At 40.0% G+C, this 17,072-nt stretch overlaps 1 protein-coding gene across 4 annotated transcripts in view; it reads right to left on the bottom strand.

The window, feature by feature from the left end:
* The window catches only part of LOC149195850 (uncharacterized), a 43,822-nt gene extending 30,559 nt beyond the window's left edge, over positions 1-13,263 (bottom strand). For 3 of the 4 annotated variants that reach the window (XM_089408874.1, XM_089408873.1, XM_089408872.1), the window contains exons 1-2: positions 13,133-13,257; positions 12,979-13,000 (exon numbers count right to left, since the gene is read on the bottom strand). In XM_089408874.1, the coding sequence (XP_089265000.1) occupies positions 12,979-13,000; positions 13,133-13,190 (80 nt within the window). In that variant the 5' untranslated portion in view covers positions 13,191-13,257. Of the gene's footprint in view, positions 1-12,978; positions 13,001-13,132 lie in introns of all 4 variants that reach the window. The other variant, XM_089408875.1, reaches the window with a different exon arrangement.
* Between the last annotated feature and the right edge of the window lie 3,809 nt (positions 13,264-17,072).

The following is a 17,072-nucleotide window of genomic DNA, read 5'->3' as shown; positions in this document are numbered from 1 at the left end:
AGCTCATATTACCAAAGTGGAAGAACCTAAAACAAAGAAGATGAAGGAGGAAGTAAGAGATCTCTACTATGACTGAGATGATCTCCTTCTATATAGGTAGGAAACTTTAGATAGGATGCATCATAGTAGAAAATGGAATCATGGTAAAAGCATTAAGAACTCATGATATAAGTAACATATAAAATGTCTGGGATAAAAATCTATAAGATATAGCTCTTGAAAACCTCATTGAAAGATGCTTATGAAAAAGGGAGAGGTCATCCAGGACAGACTCATCATACATCAGCCTAAAGATAACATCTGCAGAATAGGATATGAAAGATCCTCAAGATTCTATGATAGAATCTTCATTGTAAGGTTCACCAATCATGAGGAGAAGCAAGTGTTCCATCAAGAGTTTCAAACTTGTGGAATTCAAGGTATGATGGTATGATGACATAACAATGAAGCAGATCAAGGGGATAAAGCTCCTTCAAAAGAAGTTGTTGCAGGAAGTTTGGATGACCCAAAGGAAAGATGAGGTATGTATATATTGTAAAAGTTTTGACATATGGCTGCAGACAACATAGATCACAGCTCTATCTTAAGAGGCGTGATCAAAGAAAGGATCTCCTACCTCGAAGGGATGCAAGAATGCATGTGTCACATATTTAGATGAAATCAACATAATATGTCCTCATATGGTGTATGAGGTGATTGACCACAAAAAAGCTTTGAATCTCTTGGGAATGAAATGTGTGAAGAAAGGAAGGAAGAGATCGTGAGATATGAAACCATGGTAAAGGCAATCAACGTCTGAAAGACCAAGAAGATTTGACTAAGAAATCCCCTAGAAAGATATGAAGACTCTGATGGAAGTCTGAAAAAGATGGAGACCCTTAACAATGGATATCTTTGTGAGATGTGTCAACATGTATGCAGGGTGCTGATACCTACAGGAAGATGTCATGATGAAAGACCATCACAAAGGTAATTTTAATTTAAGTGTTCATTACTTGTTTATGAACTAGTATCTGGATGGGCTTATGCAGGACTACCAAAGGGAAGAACTATGGAAATCTTCCTAGATAACCACATTGAAAGATAAAAGACCTTTACGAAAAGGAAAGCACGATGAAGGTAGCATAACATGAAGCAATACCAAATATAGACCAATAGTTCACTTTCTAATGAGAAGGATGATGACCTGACTAACTCATGGATGAAAGTGATAGATGGTTTGTGCCCTATGTAGAAGCCCCCAAAGCAAGAAGACTCCTTGAGTAAAGGAAATACATGACATCGAAGGAAGGAGTTCTTCTAACAGTTAAGGAGTTGTTGTAGGTCCCTAACTGAGAGGGAGAGATAGACACATTATTCTTGTCTTCACTTGAGAAGACAGAATAGAGGATTGGGTAATCATTTGGCATTCGATACTCTTTGATGATGTGATAGGGCATCTAAAATAAGAGGAGTCGTGGAGGACCGATATTCTTTGAGGGTTGGGGAACCCAAGATAAGAATAGTCCTCATGGAACACACCCTAAGAACCCAGGTGGGGTATGTTCTGAGAGAGACAATGATGATGAGAGTGTCTATAAATCATTGGGTCTCACCAGCGTTGTGCTTGGATCTCGTGAAGAGGTAGAGTTGTTAGTCAAGGCCTTGTTATGTGACAATGTTGGTTGATATGATGTTAAAAAAAATGGTTACCAATATGATTCTTCTTATGAGAAATTCTTCAGATTGAGAATGACCAAGTACCAATATGAATACCTCCCTAGTTAAAAGGGAGTGTTGAAAAGTGTAACTAGGTTTGGTCTTCATAATGACATATAATTGTGATTTTATGTAAGAGATGTAAAGAAGAAAAATAAAATTATTGTAATGCTTGCATTATGGGTTTCATGAGCAAGAGATTTTATTTTTTAGTATAGGCTCCCATTGAGAGCCCTTAGGAATTTTGTCATCTAGTCATAAAAGTATAAAGAGTCATTATCATGTAATGAAAATATGTTACACATTGTAAAGAGTCAAACTTACCTATGTAAAGTCATCCTCCAAGACCTTGTCACTAGCCCTCATGAATTCAGCCTACAAAGAAGGAAGAATAAAGTAGATGATATCAGCCTCTCTCCAAGGAAAAATCGGCCTATTCCTGAGGTCATGTCGGCCTAAAAGACATGGGCAAACGTATATATATATACAAGTACTCGACCTCACTTGGAGATATATTATTTGGTCAAGAAAGTCTACAAAGAAGTGCGAAAACATATGACAAGAAGCCTCTATCTTAGCAAGACAAGAAGAAAGAGAAGCGAAGTTAATTTGTGAATTGTTATGGGTATTACATCCTCCCACGTGTGAAGGCAAAAGATGCGAAGACACCAAAAGTAGGTTGAAGAGATTGCAGCTGCATCAAAGTAATCATAAGCTAAGAAAAAGGAGACCTAGTTTCTCAAGGAAGCTGAGAACGAGACCTAGTTTCTCAAGGAAGTCGAAGAAGAAGAAGCAGTTCAAGAAAGAGGCTAGTGACTTGGTCTTGAGAGGACTCCAGTGTCTAGGATCACTATCATGGTCTTGGTATTCGTCAATTGAAGATCTATAAGAAGAATTTCGTTCGGGTTTTCCTCTCAAAGAGTGAGAGGTTTTGGCCCTGGCTAACAAGCCTATATACTGTGTCCCTTGTCTCTCTATTTGTTCATGATATGGTAATTGTCTTGATGAAAAAAACACAATAATAAGTACAAGGAAAAGGGAAGATTCTAATTAAGATCCAAAATACTATCACAAGCAATTATCATAAGCAGAGAAATCACTTAACCATTGATGCCCTTGATTTCTCAACAAAAAGGGTGACATAGGGCACCTTGGTGATGATGTCATGGTTTTGGAGGCACTTTTGGAAGCATACCTATTGCACTTTGTTAAATTTTGTTAACAATGGTATGTTCTATGCTTAGCACAATTACTTCAATGCACTTTAGCAGCCCAATGACAATTTCCAATTTAGTTTCCAATAGCAATCACATTAACCATTAATCACATTGACAGTAAAAGTAGATAGAACATGAAACAAAATGCAGAAGACAAGCCAAGACAAGAGAACACCAGATTTGGCGAATGCCAAGGAAAAACCCCAATGTGGGGAAAACCCTTTGATCAATTCTTCTTATTATTATATCAAATGTTCAGCTGAGAGAGAGAGTACAAAAAGTCAAAGTTGACTTGCCAAATCAAAGTCAAAACAGTCCTATCAAATCTGCAGTCAAATTCAACCCTAACCAAAAAGTCAACGGTGGTCAAAACAACAGCAAAATGTCTCCTTTGAAGCTTGGTCAAACCTAGTCAAACTCAGCCTGAACAGAAGGTCAAAATCAGCCCAAAATAGTCCCAAAGTCAGGGGTCAAACTTGGTCAAATTTCTGTCAATCTACGGTCAACCTGCAATTTTTTGCTAGAGTCAAGGTGCCCAGAATGCCTCCGTTTCTGTGCCAAGGTGTACGGCCTACCCAAACAGAAATCTGTCCAAAAAATCAAAGTCAAAATCTGCTTGGAAAGTCAAAGTTAACGTTGATCAACACTGGTCAAATTGCAAGAAAATCTAAAAATTTTGGCCCCATAATTTTGTCTGAAATTCATCCTCCTTTGCCACACATATGAGTGAGAGAATATGCCCAATAGTTGTACAAACCAATGAGAGAGGGAGAGAGAAGAATGTGTGAGTGATGATGATGCCAAATGAGGTGAGAGGACACTTGTATTTATACAAGTCGTTGAGGGTGAAGAGACATGTCTATTGGGCTTCATGAGCCTACATGATGATGTGGTCGACCTGAACAATTTACATGTGTGGGCATAAATTCAAAAACACACTTCTGCTTGTCCAAATTAGATGATCTTTAGATCAATTTTGGTCCTCTCGAAAAAAGGAATTCAATACAACCATCATCTCCATCAAGTTGTCCAAAGTGGAATTTGGCCCTAGTTTCCAATTTTAACACTCCCTCTCAACTAGGGAGAATTCCACCTGCCAATCCATCCATCATCATCAATCATCAAGCCATCCTATCGTCATGTACCATCTTTGTATCTCATCTCATCTCTGCTTTGTTGAACACTGATATGAATAATGAAGAAGAACCAATCGAGAGTGAGTCATAAGACCTTACCACTCTCCACTGACAAAAGTCAGTCCAAAGGTAGAACCTCAATCAGACTTGATCCCAGATCAAGTTGTTGAACATCCTGCATCCTAGACATAGGGAGTACGGCAGTACACGATGCATCCATCGCTACTGTTATGGTCTCTATCCACTTTTCCCAACTCATTAGCCAGATAAGAGGTACTTACCATGAGTCCCAGACTACATGGGTAGGATGTATGCTGGGGCATCAGCAGGAGAAGGTGAACCACTCATCCTATGCATATGTCAATCATAGGGGAAGGTGAACCACTCACCCTACACATATGTCAACCATCATGGGGTATCATAGAGGAAGGTGAACCACTCACCCTGTACACAGCGCACCAATAGGGGAAGGTGAACCACTCACCCTATGGTCGCTCATAGCTCCAAGAAGTACCCCAAGCCCCCAGGAGCTCCCAGAGCTCAATGTCCAACTCAAGCGGGACCCTCATGGGAGGGTCTTTCCATGACTCAAAGTCTCTCTCAGAAGGCTAAGAATTTGACCTTCCCTAAGGGCTTCGTGAGAATGTTTGCGACCTGCTCATCAGTCCTGATGTGTTGGAGCCTTATTGCTCCCTGATGTACCATATCTCGAATAAAGTGGTACCTGATATCAATGTGCTTGGAGCGATCATGGAACACAAGATTCTTTGAAAGGCAAATCCCACTCTGGTTGTCACTGAAAATCACACTAGTATCCAGCGTGTGCTTAAATAGCTCACTAAAGAGCTTCCTCAACCAAACAGCCTCACAACAGGCCATCCTAGTTGCAATGTACTCAGCCTTGGTGGTGCTTAAAGCAACCAATTTATGCTTTCTGTTCATCCAAGAAATTGAAGCAAACCCCAATGAGAAACAAAATCCAGACGTGCTTTTTCGATCCACCACACTGCCAGCCCAGTCAGCATCAGTATATCCATGTAGCCTCAAATTCCTGGCAGTGTATCTCAGTCCATAGTTGATTGTGCCACGAATATATCTCAAGAGATTCTTAGCATCAATCCAATGTATGTGATGAGACTCGGCCATAAATTGACTCAACGTATTCACAACGAAGCATATGTCTGAATGAGAGTTTACCAAGAACATCAAGGCCCCCACAAGTTGTCTATATTTACAAGTGTTTGCCAATTCGGGCCCAACAGCACTTCCACATAGCTTCTTGAAGTTGAGTTCCATCGGAGTAGACACAAACTTGCAATCCACCATCCCACATCTCTCGAGCAGCTTCACAATGTATTTTCCTTGAGAAAGGAAAATCTCACCTGGCTTTTGCCAGACCTCCAGGCCCAGTAAGTAGTGCATCAGTCCTAGGTCCTTCATCTCAAACTAGGAAGCCAATTCCCTCTTGAATTAATAAATGAGAGGGTCTACACCTGTCAAAAAAAGATCATCTACATAAAGGACCAAAATGAGAGGCATGTCCTTTTCAACCTTGAAGTATAGGTTAGGATTAGCATCGCTCCTTGTAAATCCCAACTTCATAAGAAAGTTATCAATCCTCTCATACCAAGCCCTCGGGGCTTGCTTCAACCCATAAAAGGCTTTCTTCAACCTGCATACATGTGTCCTTCGATCTTGTACTCCAAACCCCTGAGGTTGTTCCAAGTAGACTTCCTCCTTAAGCGAGCCATGCAAGAAAGTAGTTTTAATGTCCATTTGATGTAGGCTCCATCCTTGAGTGGCAACAAGAGCAATAATAGATCGGATAGTGGTATATTGGGCAAACGATGCAAATATCTCGTCATAGTCCACTCCTTTTTGAGAGAAGCCTTGAGCAATGAACTAGGCCTTATACTTTTCAACACTCCTGTCAACTCCATGTTTTATTTTGTAAATCCATTTAAAGGTGACCACGGACTTGTCCTTGGGTCTAGGCACCACATCCCAGACATCATTCTTCATGATAGATTCATATTCCTTATTCATCGCATCCTTCCAGACTTGGTGCTTTATGGCTTCATCGAACATACATGGCTTAGTTTAAACAATAGTACTCATAGCCAATGTTGCACGAAGCGGAAGCGGAAGCGGAAGCGTCATTTTCCAAAAATCTAGGAAGCGAAGCGTCCGCGGAAGCGTCTGCTATATATATATATATATATATTTTATATTTTTTTGCATTTATACTCAAAACAAACATCCCAAATACCAAATTAATTGTAGAAGACATGAAAACATGCATATTTTTGCATAAATCAAGATAGATATGGCATCCATGATTCCATTGTAGTTACTAGTATGTACAACAATCATCTATATTCTAGCTATTACAAACATACATCAAATTTTTAAGCATATTATAAAACATAAAACATTTAAGCATATTATAAAACATAAAACATAGAGCATATTATGATTTATCTAGCAAGTGAGCAACTGTCAACATTTGTCATGTCCAAAATTCAAATAATAATGTTTACAAAATATGTCACTTGGTCACCGCCAAGCCAAAAAGGTTCAAAATTCAAATTCACAAGTCTACAAGTCTAATGAGTAATCTATGACAAAAAGTAGTAGATTGTGAATATATCTACTAATCTCTCCTCCTTCCACCACGAATAGAACATGGTGGCGGGCCTCCACGTGGTGGAAATGAAGAAGATGGTGCCTCTGGAAGTCGTGGCACTGAAACTGATGAAGAAGAACCCCCTGCTGTTAATGTTGAACCATGGAACCTAGGAACCAAGGGACCAGATGAGGGAGCATCTGCTATATTTATATTTTTTTTTGCTTTCATTTGTCACCCTAACCCAAGGTGGACCCACCCCCAACAAGCAAGCTCACCTAAAATTTAAAAAAAAATTGAAAAAAAAACGATTTTCTAAATGCTTTTCTAGAAGCTTTTCTGGAAGCGTCTCGGAAGCGTCTGGGAAGCGTCTGGGAAGCGCCTGGGAAGCTCCTGGGAAGCATCTGGGAAGCGCCGTACGAAGCGCGCTTCGGCGCTTCGGAAGCGCCAGCGCTTCCAAATTTCCAGGAAGCGTCTAAAAATTTCGGAAGCGCGCTTCGCCATTTTCGGAAGCGCGCTTTCGGGGGCGCTTCCTGGGCGCTTCCGTACGGGGCGCGCTTCGGGCCTAGGATTCGGGAGGGGCGCTTCCTACAACATTGCTCATAGCAGCTAAGTACCCTTGATACATGTTTGGCTTCTTACTTTTGCAAAAATGTCCCTCTTGGAGCAATATGTTTTTCAGCATCTTCGAGAGTTTCTTTGAGCCACAAAGGTCTTTTCCTTGAGGTAGAGGGATCATCGAGAGGTGGATCAATGGGATCCATTGGGCCTTCAACATCGAGCATAGGCTTTTGGGAATCGACTTGCCCGCCCAAGCCCCGGGCCCCGTGATATAATGGTGGAACAAAGTGGGGCATCAAGGGAAGGCTCCAAGCCACATACCATTGTACAAGGGTAGCCATAATAAGGGAAGCCCACACTTGGGTGTATGAACGTGGGAGGGAGCTATCATGGTACATGAGTGCCCCACCCTTTGTTTTTCCACCCTTCTTCACATGTCTTTTGCCTTTTATTGCTTTTTCTTTTATAACTGCTCGGGGATGGAGGAGATGAGAGCATGATGTGTAAGATATAGTAGTGGAAACCCCTTTAAGGTGGGGCAATTCATCACCCACCAGGGGTAGGGACAATCATGGGTTCCTTAACGATGAAAGGATTCAATATGAGAGGTTGTAGGAACTAGGGTGATCGCTATGATGATGGGGGTAGAGCCCACGTGCTAAATTTGTATGTCCCGGCCATCTTTTGCATTTTATGGTACATTTCCTGTTGAGAGTGGCCAAATTATGTTTTTTCTTTTCTTTCACTGCATCAACCTTCGGGGCATCGTTCCAGGCCCAACCCAAGATGTGGACAAGGGGAGGGGGAGGCTAACTCCTTTTGGACCAAATGGACAAATGTGGACCCAGATGGGAAATATGGTGAATGGGGTTATAATGAGCAGAGGGGAGTGATGTATATGGTGTCAGGAAGCAGGACCAAGCAACCAAAATCAGGGTTTCCCATGATGATAGGGATAGAGGCAGAGCTCACGTTTAGCTTTTGCCCACGTGCTAAATTTGTATGTCCCGGCCATCTTTTGCATTTTATGGTACATTTCCTGTTGAAAGTGGTCAAATTATGTTTTTTCTTTTCTTTAGCTGCATCAACCTTCGGGGCATCATTCCAGGCCCGACCCAAGATGTGGACAAGGGGAGGGGGAGGCTAACTCCTTGTGGACCCAATGGACAAATGTGGACCCAAATGGGAAATATGGTGAATGGGGTTATAATGAGCGAAGGGGAGTGATGTATATGGTGTCAGGAAGCGGGACCACGCAACCAAAATTAGGGTTTCCCATGTAGTGCCACCCCTAAAGCTAGTAGCCAATAAAGGAGATCCCACGAGACTAGGATACAAGGTTAACCATCAAATTGGACAAAGGAGACAAGAGTACAAACCAAGCCCACTCTTTCTGTCGAACCCCCCCCACTAATCCATGCCCAAAAGTATCCATGATAAGTAAACAAAAATACCCAACTACACAATGAAAAGTCCAATTTTGCACTAATCGTTATCGGGATAATATCGACGCGAGGAAAAAATCAGAAAAAAAAATCGTAATAATCGGGAAAAAATCATTTGGTACAAAAATATTCATTTTTTTTCAATTTTTTTAATATCTAAACCATCTACAACCTAAAATAAATACATTGACACATAATATGATAAAAGAACTAATATATAAGATGTTTAATATCATTTCTAGTGCTAAAATCACACATAACAGTGAATCATGTCCTGAATAGTAAGTCCCGACTCCTGAGTCCCAACTCAACCTCAAAATATCAACAAAAAGATATAATAATGTATCTCATATCATGAGTCATAATGTCATATACAATGAAATGAACCAAATAACTAAAGTCTAATACTACTGATTTCCTTTGCCCCTCTAGATGTAGATGTCGATGGAGTTGGCAAGCCGCAGTAGAAAGTTTGTTGTGCTCTAGAAGCTGAAGAACTAGGAGCTACAGGAGGTAGACCATGTCCTTTACTTGTGACAGGGGTAGCTTGGGTCACCTCCTCCTCAGAAGCAAACAAACAAATAAACAAACAAACAAAAAAATTCTTTTGCCCCCCACGATTTTTTCCCAAAAAATCTCGATTTTTTCCCAAAAAATCTCGATTTTTTCAAAAAAATCGCCTATTAAAAAAAGTCTGAGTACTACTCGCGATTTTATCTTTTTTGCTGAAAAATCGCGAAAAAACAATAATATCGCGATTTTAACAACACCGGAAAAGTCATACCTTCGAGGTTGGAAGGCCCACCTTCAAACATACGATCATAACAGATGGGCGAGGGAGCATATGGCTGGCTCAAGTAGCGGAGATAGTGGCGCAACAAGCTATCTAGAGGCTACAAGGGGTTGTTGGCTACTGGCTAAGGACCATCTAGGAGAAAAGGCTTCTTCTATGGATACTACCCACAAGTGGTGAGTAACACGGCTTATTCTTTTTTTTACAAAAATAAACTAACAATTCATAAGCTAGCCTACTTGCTTACTCTCCTTCAAAGAGCTTAGGAATTGTCTCCTATCTAAAGGACTTAATGAATCCAAGCCTTCTTCTTCCCTCTCCAAAGAGGGATTAAATAATTCTTCATTTGAGAACTACCTCATCATGTCAGGGAGAAAACTACAATGATGTGTAGCTTTTGTACCAATGCTACATAATTCTCACATTTGTATTAGTTTCCTATTACAAATAAAAATGGGAAATACAATAATATATGTGCACCTAAGCTCAAACTTTACTCATGCCATTTTATCTTTTCACCACTTTGCCCAAAACTTCAATGAGCCATATCTTTCGCTTATGAAGTCATGTTCACCTTGTTCAAACTACATTGAAAAGCTTCTTACAAGCTTTTTGTTGTGCAGAGAACTTTGGCAGAAATTGAGACCACTTTGAAATTGTCAATTGTGAAGATCCTCCAGGATCATAGAACCACACATTTCTAGAGAAATCATTTATACATGTTACAAAATATGATGGTCCTCCAAAAGAATTTGTAGGCATGCCCCCAAATATTTGAATGGATATAATCCAAAACACTTTTACTAGTACAACTTCCTACTTTAAACTTCTATCAACATTGCTTTCCAAAAATATAATGTTTACATAAATTCAAATTTGTAGATTTTAAATTTGGAAGTAATTTATAGTTTCGCAATACCTGTAGCCCTTTCTCACTCATTTGACCTAGTTGTTGATGCCATGAATGAGTAGATTCGTTTGCCTCCTCAAATCCCATCGTTGCTTCATTGATTTGAGTACTACCTTCTAGCTTGTAAAAGTTTCCAATATTTGTAGCCTTCACCTTCACTGCTCTACCTTCACATATAAATATGTAACCTCCAAAATTCAAAGCTCCCAAAAAAATATCTTTAGTTCAAGCACATGTCTAAACTTTGTGAATGTCCTTATAATAACATCCAACATTTTAATCTTGATGTTTCAACCCCAATAATCTTACAAGAAACATTATTTCCCATAAGAACAATACCACCATCAACAACTTGATAAGAAGAAAACCAACTTTTAAGTGGACACATGATGAGAAGAATCAGAATCTAACAACCATTCTCCATAGTGTTCAAGAACATTATAAATAGATAAAACTTCATTAGTCATACCTAGACTTGATCCAATCGTGTTTACTTTTTTTTTGGAGTCTTCCTTGGATTCTTGCCTCTTCCAACAATCTTTCATGAGATGCCCTGATTTGTTATGCTACTAACATTTTTGTTTGCCTTTCTTGCTCTTTTGACTTAAATATGGATGTACCTCTCGAATTTTCTCTTTTTCCTCTGAATCAACCCATCACCACCATTGTTTCTGGAGTGGAGGTTTCTATATTGGACTTCCTCCACACCTCCTCAAAAAACAGTGCTCCCACAACAGAATCATAGTCAAGAGTATCAATTGTACTAAAGTTAATGGAAGTGACCAAATGATCCCAAGATTCAAGCAATGAACACAATAATGTAACAATCTTATCTTCCTCGTCGAATTTAACATCCATACTAGTCAACTGAAGAGCATTAAAAACATTTAAATGATCAACAATTTTGTACCTTCATTTTTAGACCATATAATTGTCTCTTCAAATAGATTTCATTTGTCTAGGATTTAGTAATATAAGGGCTCTCCATCCTACTCCATAAGCTTGTTGTTTTTCTTCTCCAATAATATTAAACAGAACATCATGTACATGACATAGCATAATGGTGCTGAGAGCTCTTGCATCTAGGTCTTCCCATTCCTCATCAGTCATACTCTCAAGTTTCTTCCTCGTGCCATCTAATGCCTTATGCAGTCCTTATTGCACAAACAAATATCGCATCTTGAGCTTCCATTATTCAAATTTATTTTTACCATTAAACTTCTCCATCTCGAACTTTGCATTTGTTATCTTTGTCGTTACTCTCTACAAAAAACCAGACAATGTGGCTTCCACCAGATTCTGCCTTTAAAAAAATAAATGAGTAGCTCTCGGCCCCTTTTCTTTCAGTGCACTACCCTCGTCTTCACCAACTCCACCAGAGAAAGTCTCCACTATTTAAACTCCCACGAGTTTTCTCACTGCAGAAACCTTGAATCCAGCCAACCTTCTCCTTGATGATGAAGGCATACAAGTTTCAAATTCGTGGACTTTATTCAAATGATACTACTATATTCCTACTCGGTAACTTGGGTTTGTTGGACCCTTCTTTGTGGCTTCTGATTACAGTGGCAGGTCTCTCCTTTAATGTGACTCGTCCTCAGCGCTTCGGCCATTCACTGCGTGCAGCTCAATCAAAAATGTGATCCACCTCTGCATTTGACTGGCCAATGAACTCACCTCATACACCGACACAATTACCACTTCAGCGAGGGCTGACTCCACTTCTATGAGTCACTCGACCTTTGCAACAATTAGAACCATGAGCTAGGGTTTCACTCTGAATCGCGCAGATAAACTCTAAATGGTGTCTTCCTCTATGCTGTAGACAGTAGCGAACAGACCCTCCAGATGGATCTGCCCAGCCTTACACATCCCCGTTATCCTTCACTCTGATACCACTTGTTGGTATTTTAGAGCCTGAATAAACTATAATTGTTAAAAAGTACTGATACAAGATAACAAACGAAGCTCTCACAAAACACAAAAATTTATTCTTGGTGGTGCAATGTGTGCTATATTATTGCTCAAAACAAATGTTACATTACCACCATTTCATTTTCATTTTCATTTTATTGTTGTCCTGAACTCTAACAATATCATGTTGTCGCTAAATCGGAAAACTGAAAATACTGATAGGGCATTGGTTCATTTGTGAGCTTGGGAGAAAATTAAACAGCCCATCAAGGCTCTATTCTCGCTGTGGTATGCCCTACTCAAACAGCGTGCATTTCAAATGGATCACACCTGGTGCAAACCCTGGCAACCTGGCACCTAAACCAGAGGAAGTCCGCTCAACGCACCCTCGTGGTAAGTTTCTTTAAGCACTTCCAATCAATAAAACATAAGAAAATGAAACAGAACCAAAATCAAGTTTTCTATTTTTTCCTGAACGATATGTATAAACCATACCAAGAGCAAACCTTCAGACCCTGCACTATTTCTTGTGTAAATTCAGTTTGACATAGTTGGAAGAAAATCAGATTTGTAGAGCATAAGTAGCCAGTGGGAAGATAACTCATTAACATTCCTGGTAGAATCTAAACCCAACAAAGAGGAAAGTGTACTGAACAATGGCGGTGAAGAGAAACTTACATGGAAAGCTGTTCATCAGAAACTGCAACCAACATCCAAAGAGAAATCAAAGAGTTCAGAAATCAGAGCAGCAACAAAACCGACATGAATAATCTAAATGAATAATTCGAAAATAAATTGTGACAAAATTGAAAAGAAATACTAATGAAAAAACCTGAATTAGATGCCTTAATGCTTCTGAAAACTGCGTCTCCTGCTGCAGAGGCTGCCATTGTTTAACGTACGTGCCTCTTCAAACTGTGTATTTAACACATTTTTATTTTTATGGTTTGAATTTTATTTTTTTAATAACATTTTTGTCAGTTATAGGTTTTAATTTTATTTATTTTTAAAAATTGTTTTATTTAAATTAATTTTATTAAGTTGTAATTAAAAATTTCGAGGCATGTGTATCGAATAAAAATAAATATATTAAATTGTTTATAAAAACTTGCAAACATGTGTAATAGGAATAAGTGAATTGAAATGGGAAAGTAATAGTGTGGGTAGAGGCTTAGAGGTTACTTATGGAGATAGGATCTGAGTTAGGGGTTAGGGTTTATTATGGAGATAGGATCTGAGTTAGGGGTTAGGGTTTATTATGGAGATAGGATCTGAGTTAGCAGTTAGGGTTTATTGTGGAAGATAGATATATAATTTGTCTTATAGAAACACATGAGTATGAAGGGTGCATGACACCTTTGTTTGAAGGATATTGGAAATGGAAGTGTGGAACAAGGCAGTAGGGAATGGTAAAGAACACAGGGTATCATGGTATTAGTGAGGGAAAAATAAGGTTGTCTCATTCACTTAGAAAAAGAAGACTCATATAAACAATTCATTTGGTTTAAAATATCAGAAAATGGGAATCATATCAAAATTACAGCATGTTATTTTGTGCTGCAAGTTTCAAAAATCTACAAAAGTAGAGGGCTTGACCACAAATATCTATTTGTAGCCTTAAAGCAGATATTGCAACATATTCTCAGCCAAGTGAAGTCCTTATAGTGGTGATTTCAATGCTAGGACTACAGGTGAGCAAGCTAGCATTCTTTGCTGTAAAGAAGATTGTAACCCTATTCAGCTTACAGAAGAAAGTAATCATCAGTGGGAAATAATTTCAGAGGACAAGGGCTACAATCTCTTTGGTGAACAATTGCTTACTCTATGTGGAGCTTTCAATTTAGTCATTTGTAATGGTTTGACTAGATGGGCAAAGTATGCTAATTTCACTTGCAATACTTACAATGGAGCAAGTGTAATAGATTATGTAATTTGCTCACATGGGTTGTGTGAGAAAATGTAGGAAGTTTTGATTGGAGATTATCTTTGGGACTTAAAATCATATCACAAGCCAATTTATTAAGTTTCTCTTGGACTCGAAAGAAGCAATTAGAGTCAAAAACTCATTGTGTTCAACAAAATCTCCCAATGGGCAAGATTCTTTTGACTCCAGAAAATTGCAATACCTTCAAAAAGACACTAGAGGGGCTCTTCGAGAAGGACAAAATCCCAATTCACGGCCTTCATAGTCACGAATTAACACATTTAATTCAAAGTGCACTTGCAGAGTGCAAAAGAGGAAAAAAATAAGAACCCTGAAACAAATTGCTTTCCGGTTAACGCTTGGTTTGACGAGGAATGCAAAAAGGCAAGGAGAATGTGGAAAGAGTCTAACAAGGATAACATAAAACTCAAAGGTTAGAAGTAGATATTAAGAAAGAAAAAGGTTGATTTCATGGTTTCAAGTAGGGAAGAACTAATCTTCCTTGGGAAAAATAACCCCAAATTATTTTGGAAGGAGCTCCAACCAAGAAAGATGCAAACTGAAAATAGTATTACATATTCTAAATGGTTTGACTATGCAAGACAACTCTATGAGCAGGATCCCAAGGTTGACCCTCCTCCCTTGGTCAACACTGATACTGAACTCTTCACGGTGCAAGAGGTAGAGATGGGTATTAAGAAGTTGGGTGTTGGAAAAGAAAAAGACTTAGTTGAACTTCAAGCAGAGTATCTAAAGTGGGGCTTAAAGATTCTTGCACCTCACATTACAAAAAATTTCAACAACATCATACAACAGGGGTTCCCCACATATTGGACAACTAGTCTGGCAATACCTCTTTTCAAGAGTGGTGACGTCAATAATCCCTCCAATTATAGGACCCACTGCAGGTGCAAGAAACCAACCTGGTGGTGGCTTTGGTTCTATCTCGGTAGTCACATCTAGCAGAATCATGACATGAATGGTTCTGATAGCCCCTTTGCTACCTTTCATGGTTGGGTTAAGTCTCCTAGATTTTAACTAGTTGATTAACGACCCCATTTGGAAGCAACTGAAGTCACATGAACTGTCCCCATCCACCATCACTTTACGTGTTTGGGAGGGTCACTCCTCCCAACCTCTCAGCACGTATCACAATTGTTCAGTGACTCTTGTGGGCAAGACTGTTTCTGTAGACATTGAGGTTATCAATACCCCTCTAGATTAAAAAATTATATTGGGTCGTAGTTACACTTATGCCATGTTAGCTATTGCATCTGCGGTTTTCCATAAGATGTGCTTCCCCCATGAAGGGAAGATCATCACTATCAATCAGTTGACATACTACGAGTTGTCATCCTTGACCTCCCCTGAGTCCATTATCTCATCGATGTCTGGAAAACAGTTTGCCACCCCTCTCACCGGTGTTTTGCCCGGAGTCTACAAAGATTCCACCTTGTTGGGTGCTTTCCCTGGTCCTCCCCCTCCCATCTCTGAGCCCAGTTCATTGAGTGTTTGCATGTTACAAGTGTCACGAGTTGCTCAAAATCAGTCTGGTACCTCTGGTCAACATTTAGCTCCACAACATCCTACTGTTGCGACTTCAGCAGAGCCATCCGGATCCACCCCTCCAGGACCTCCTCCTTTTGTGGGTGCCTCTCCTTTGTTCCCACCAAGAACTCTTCCTCCAGGTCTTAACCATCCAGGAACTATTCCGCCAGGACATTATCCTATAGGACATATACATTTTTTATTTCCTCCTCTTGGAATCTTTTATGTCCTTGTCATGGCTTCGTTGAGTCTCTATAATATGATTTTGGGGATGCCAGTCTAGTACATTGATCCCCCAACAAGCACTCCGCCTGGTCAACTCAAACCATATCATGCTTTGACCCTAGTTCAATTGGTCCCTATGACCCATGTCGTTGCTCCAGTTCCACTGCAACTTCAATAGGAACCCACTCCTATTGCGAAAGCACCTGAATAGGGGGGAAAAGCCAAGAAGAAGGAACCTAAGGACAAGGCTCCCCAAGCACCTCCAGCTCCCAAGGCTCCAAAGTTGACACCTCCATGTGCTTTGTGTAATGTTGTTGGGCATGCCACCAATAACTGTCCTGAGCTTCCTCATCTCAAACCATTAGTCAATGATACATTTCCTGAGTCTAACATACCTGAGGTCCAAGTTACCTTACCTGATTCAGCCAAGAGACTTAAATCATTGTGCATGAATCACCCTTGTGCTTTGTGCGATCATTATGGTCACTATTCCCATTGTTTCCCTTGTCTTGACGAATTTCGCGACTGCCTCCATGTGCTTCGTGAATTCGAGGCCACTCATAGTGGATCATATACTCCTCTACCTGTGGATTCTGGTACCACTAGTACACCAAAACAGGGGGACTCTAGTCCCACCATCATGATCCCTCCCCCCGATGTCGAGATGACAGACTCCACGGTCCATATCCTTTACCTATCATCATCCTTGAGATCTTCACAGGAAAACCTCTCTGAGGTTCCCGCGCACGCTTCTGTCGAACCTCCCTTGTCAAAAACCTGGGTCTCAACATTGGTAGATCTTCAATCTACTAGCTCGTCGTCTACCACCTCAGATGATGCGTATGTGAACCTTCTTTCTCAGGATGATGCACCAGGTAGTTCTACCGCATCATGTAGTCAATCTTCCTCCCATCCCCCCATCTTCCATTCCGATGAGGACATCATGGAAGCCATGTCTACCCCTGATTACCCTTGGGATGATATGCACCATCGTGCACACTTCCTGCTGCAACAGACTCATGACCAATATGTTATGGAATCTAAATACTTCATTCATGGTGAAGTCAATTGGTTT

The sequence above is a fragment of the Pinus tabuliformis genome, chromosome 2_2 (genome assembly GCF_031772625.1).
Source record: "Pinus tabuliformis cultivar Carrire ecotype Pingquan chromosome 2_2, CPIR1, whole genome shotgun sequence".
Classification (NCBI taxonomy): domain Eukaryota; kingdom Viridiplantae; phylum Streptophyta; class Pinopsida; order Pinales; family Pinaceae; genus Pinus; species Pinus tabuliformis.
This window is presented reverse-complemented; position numbering and strand designations above follow the sequence as displayed.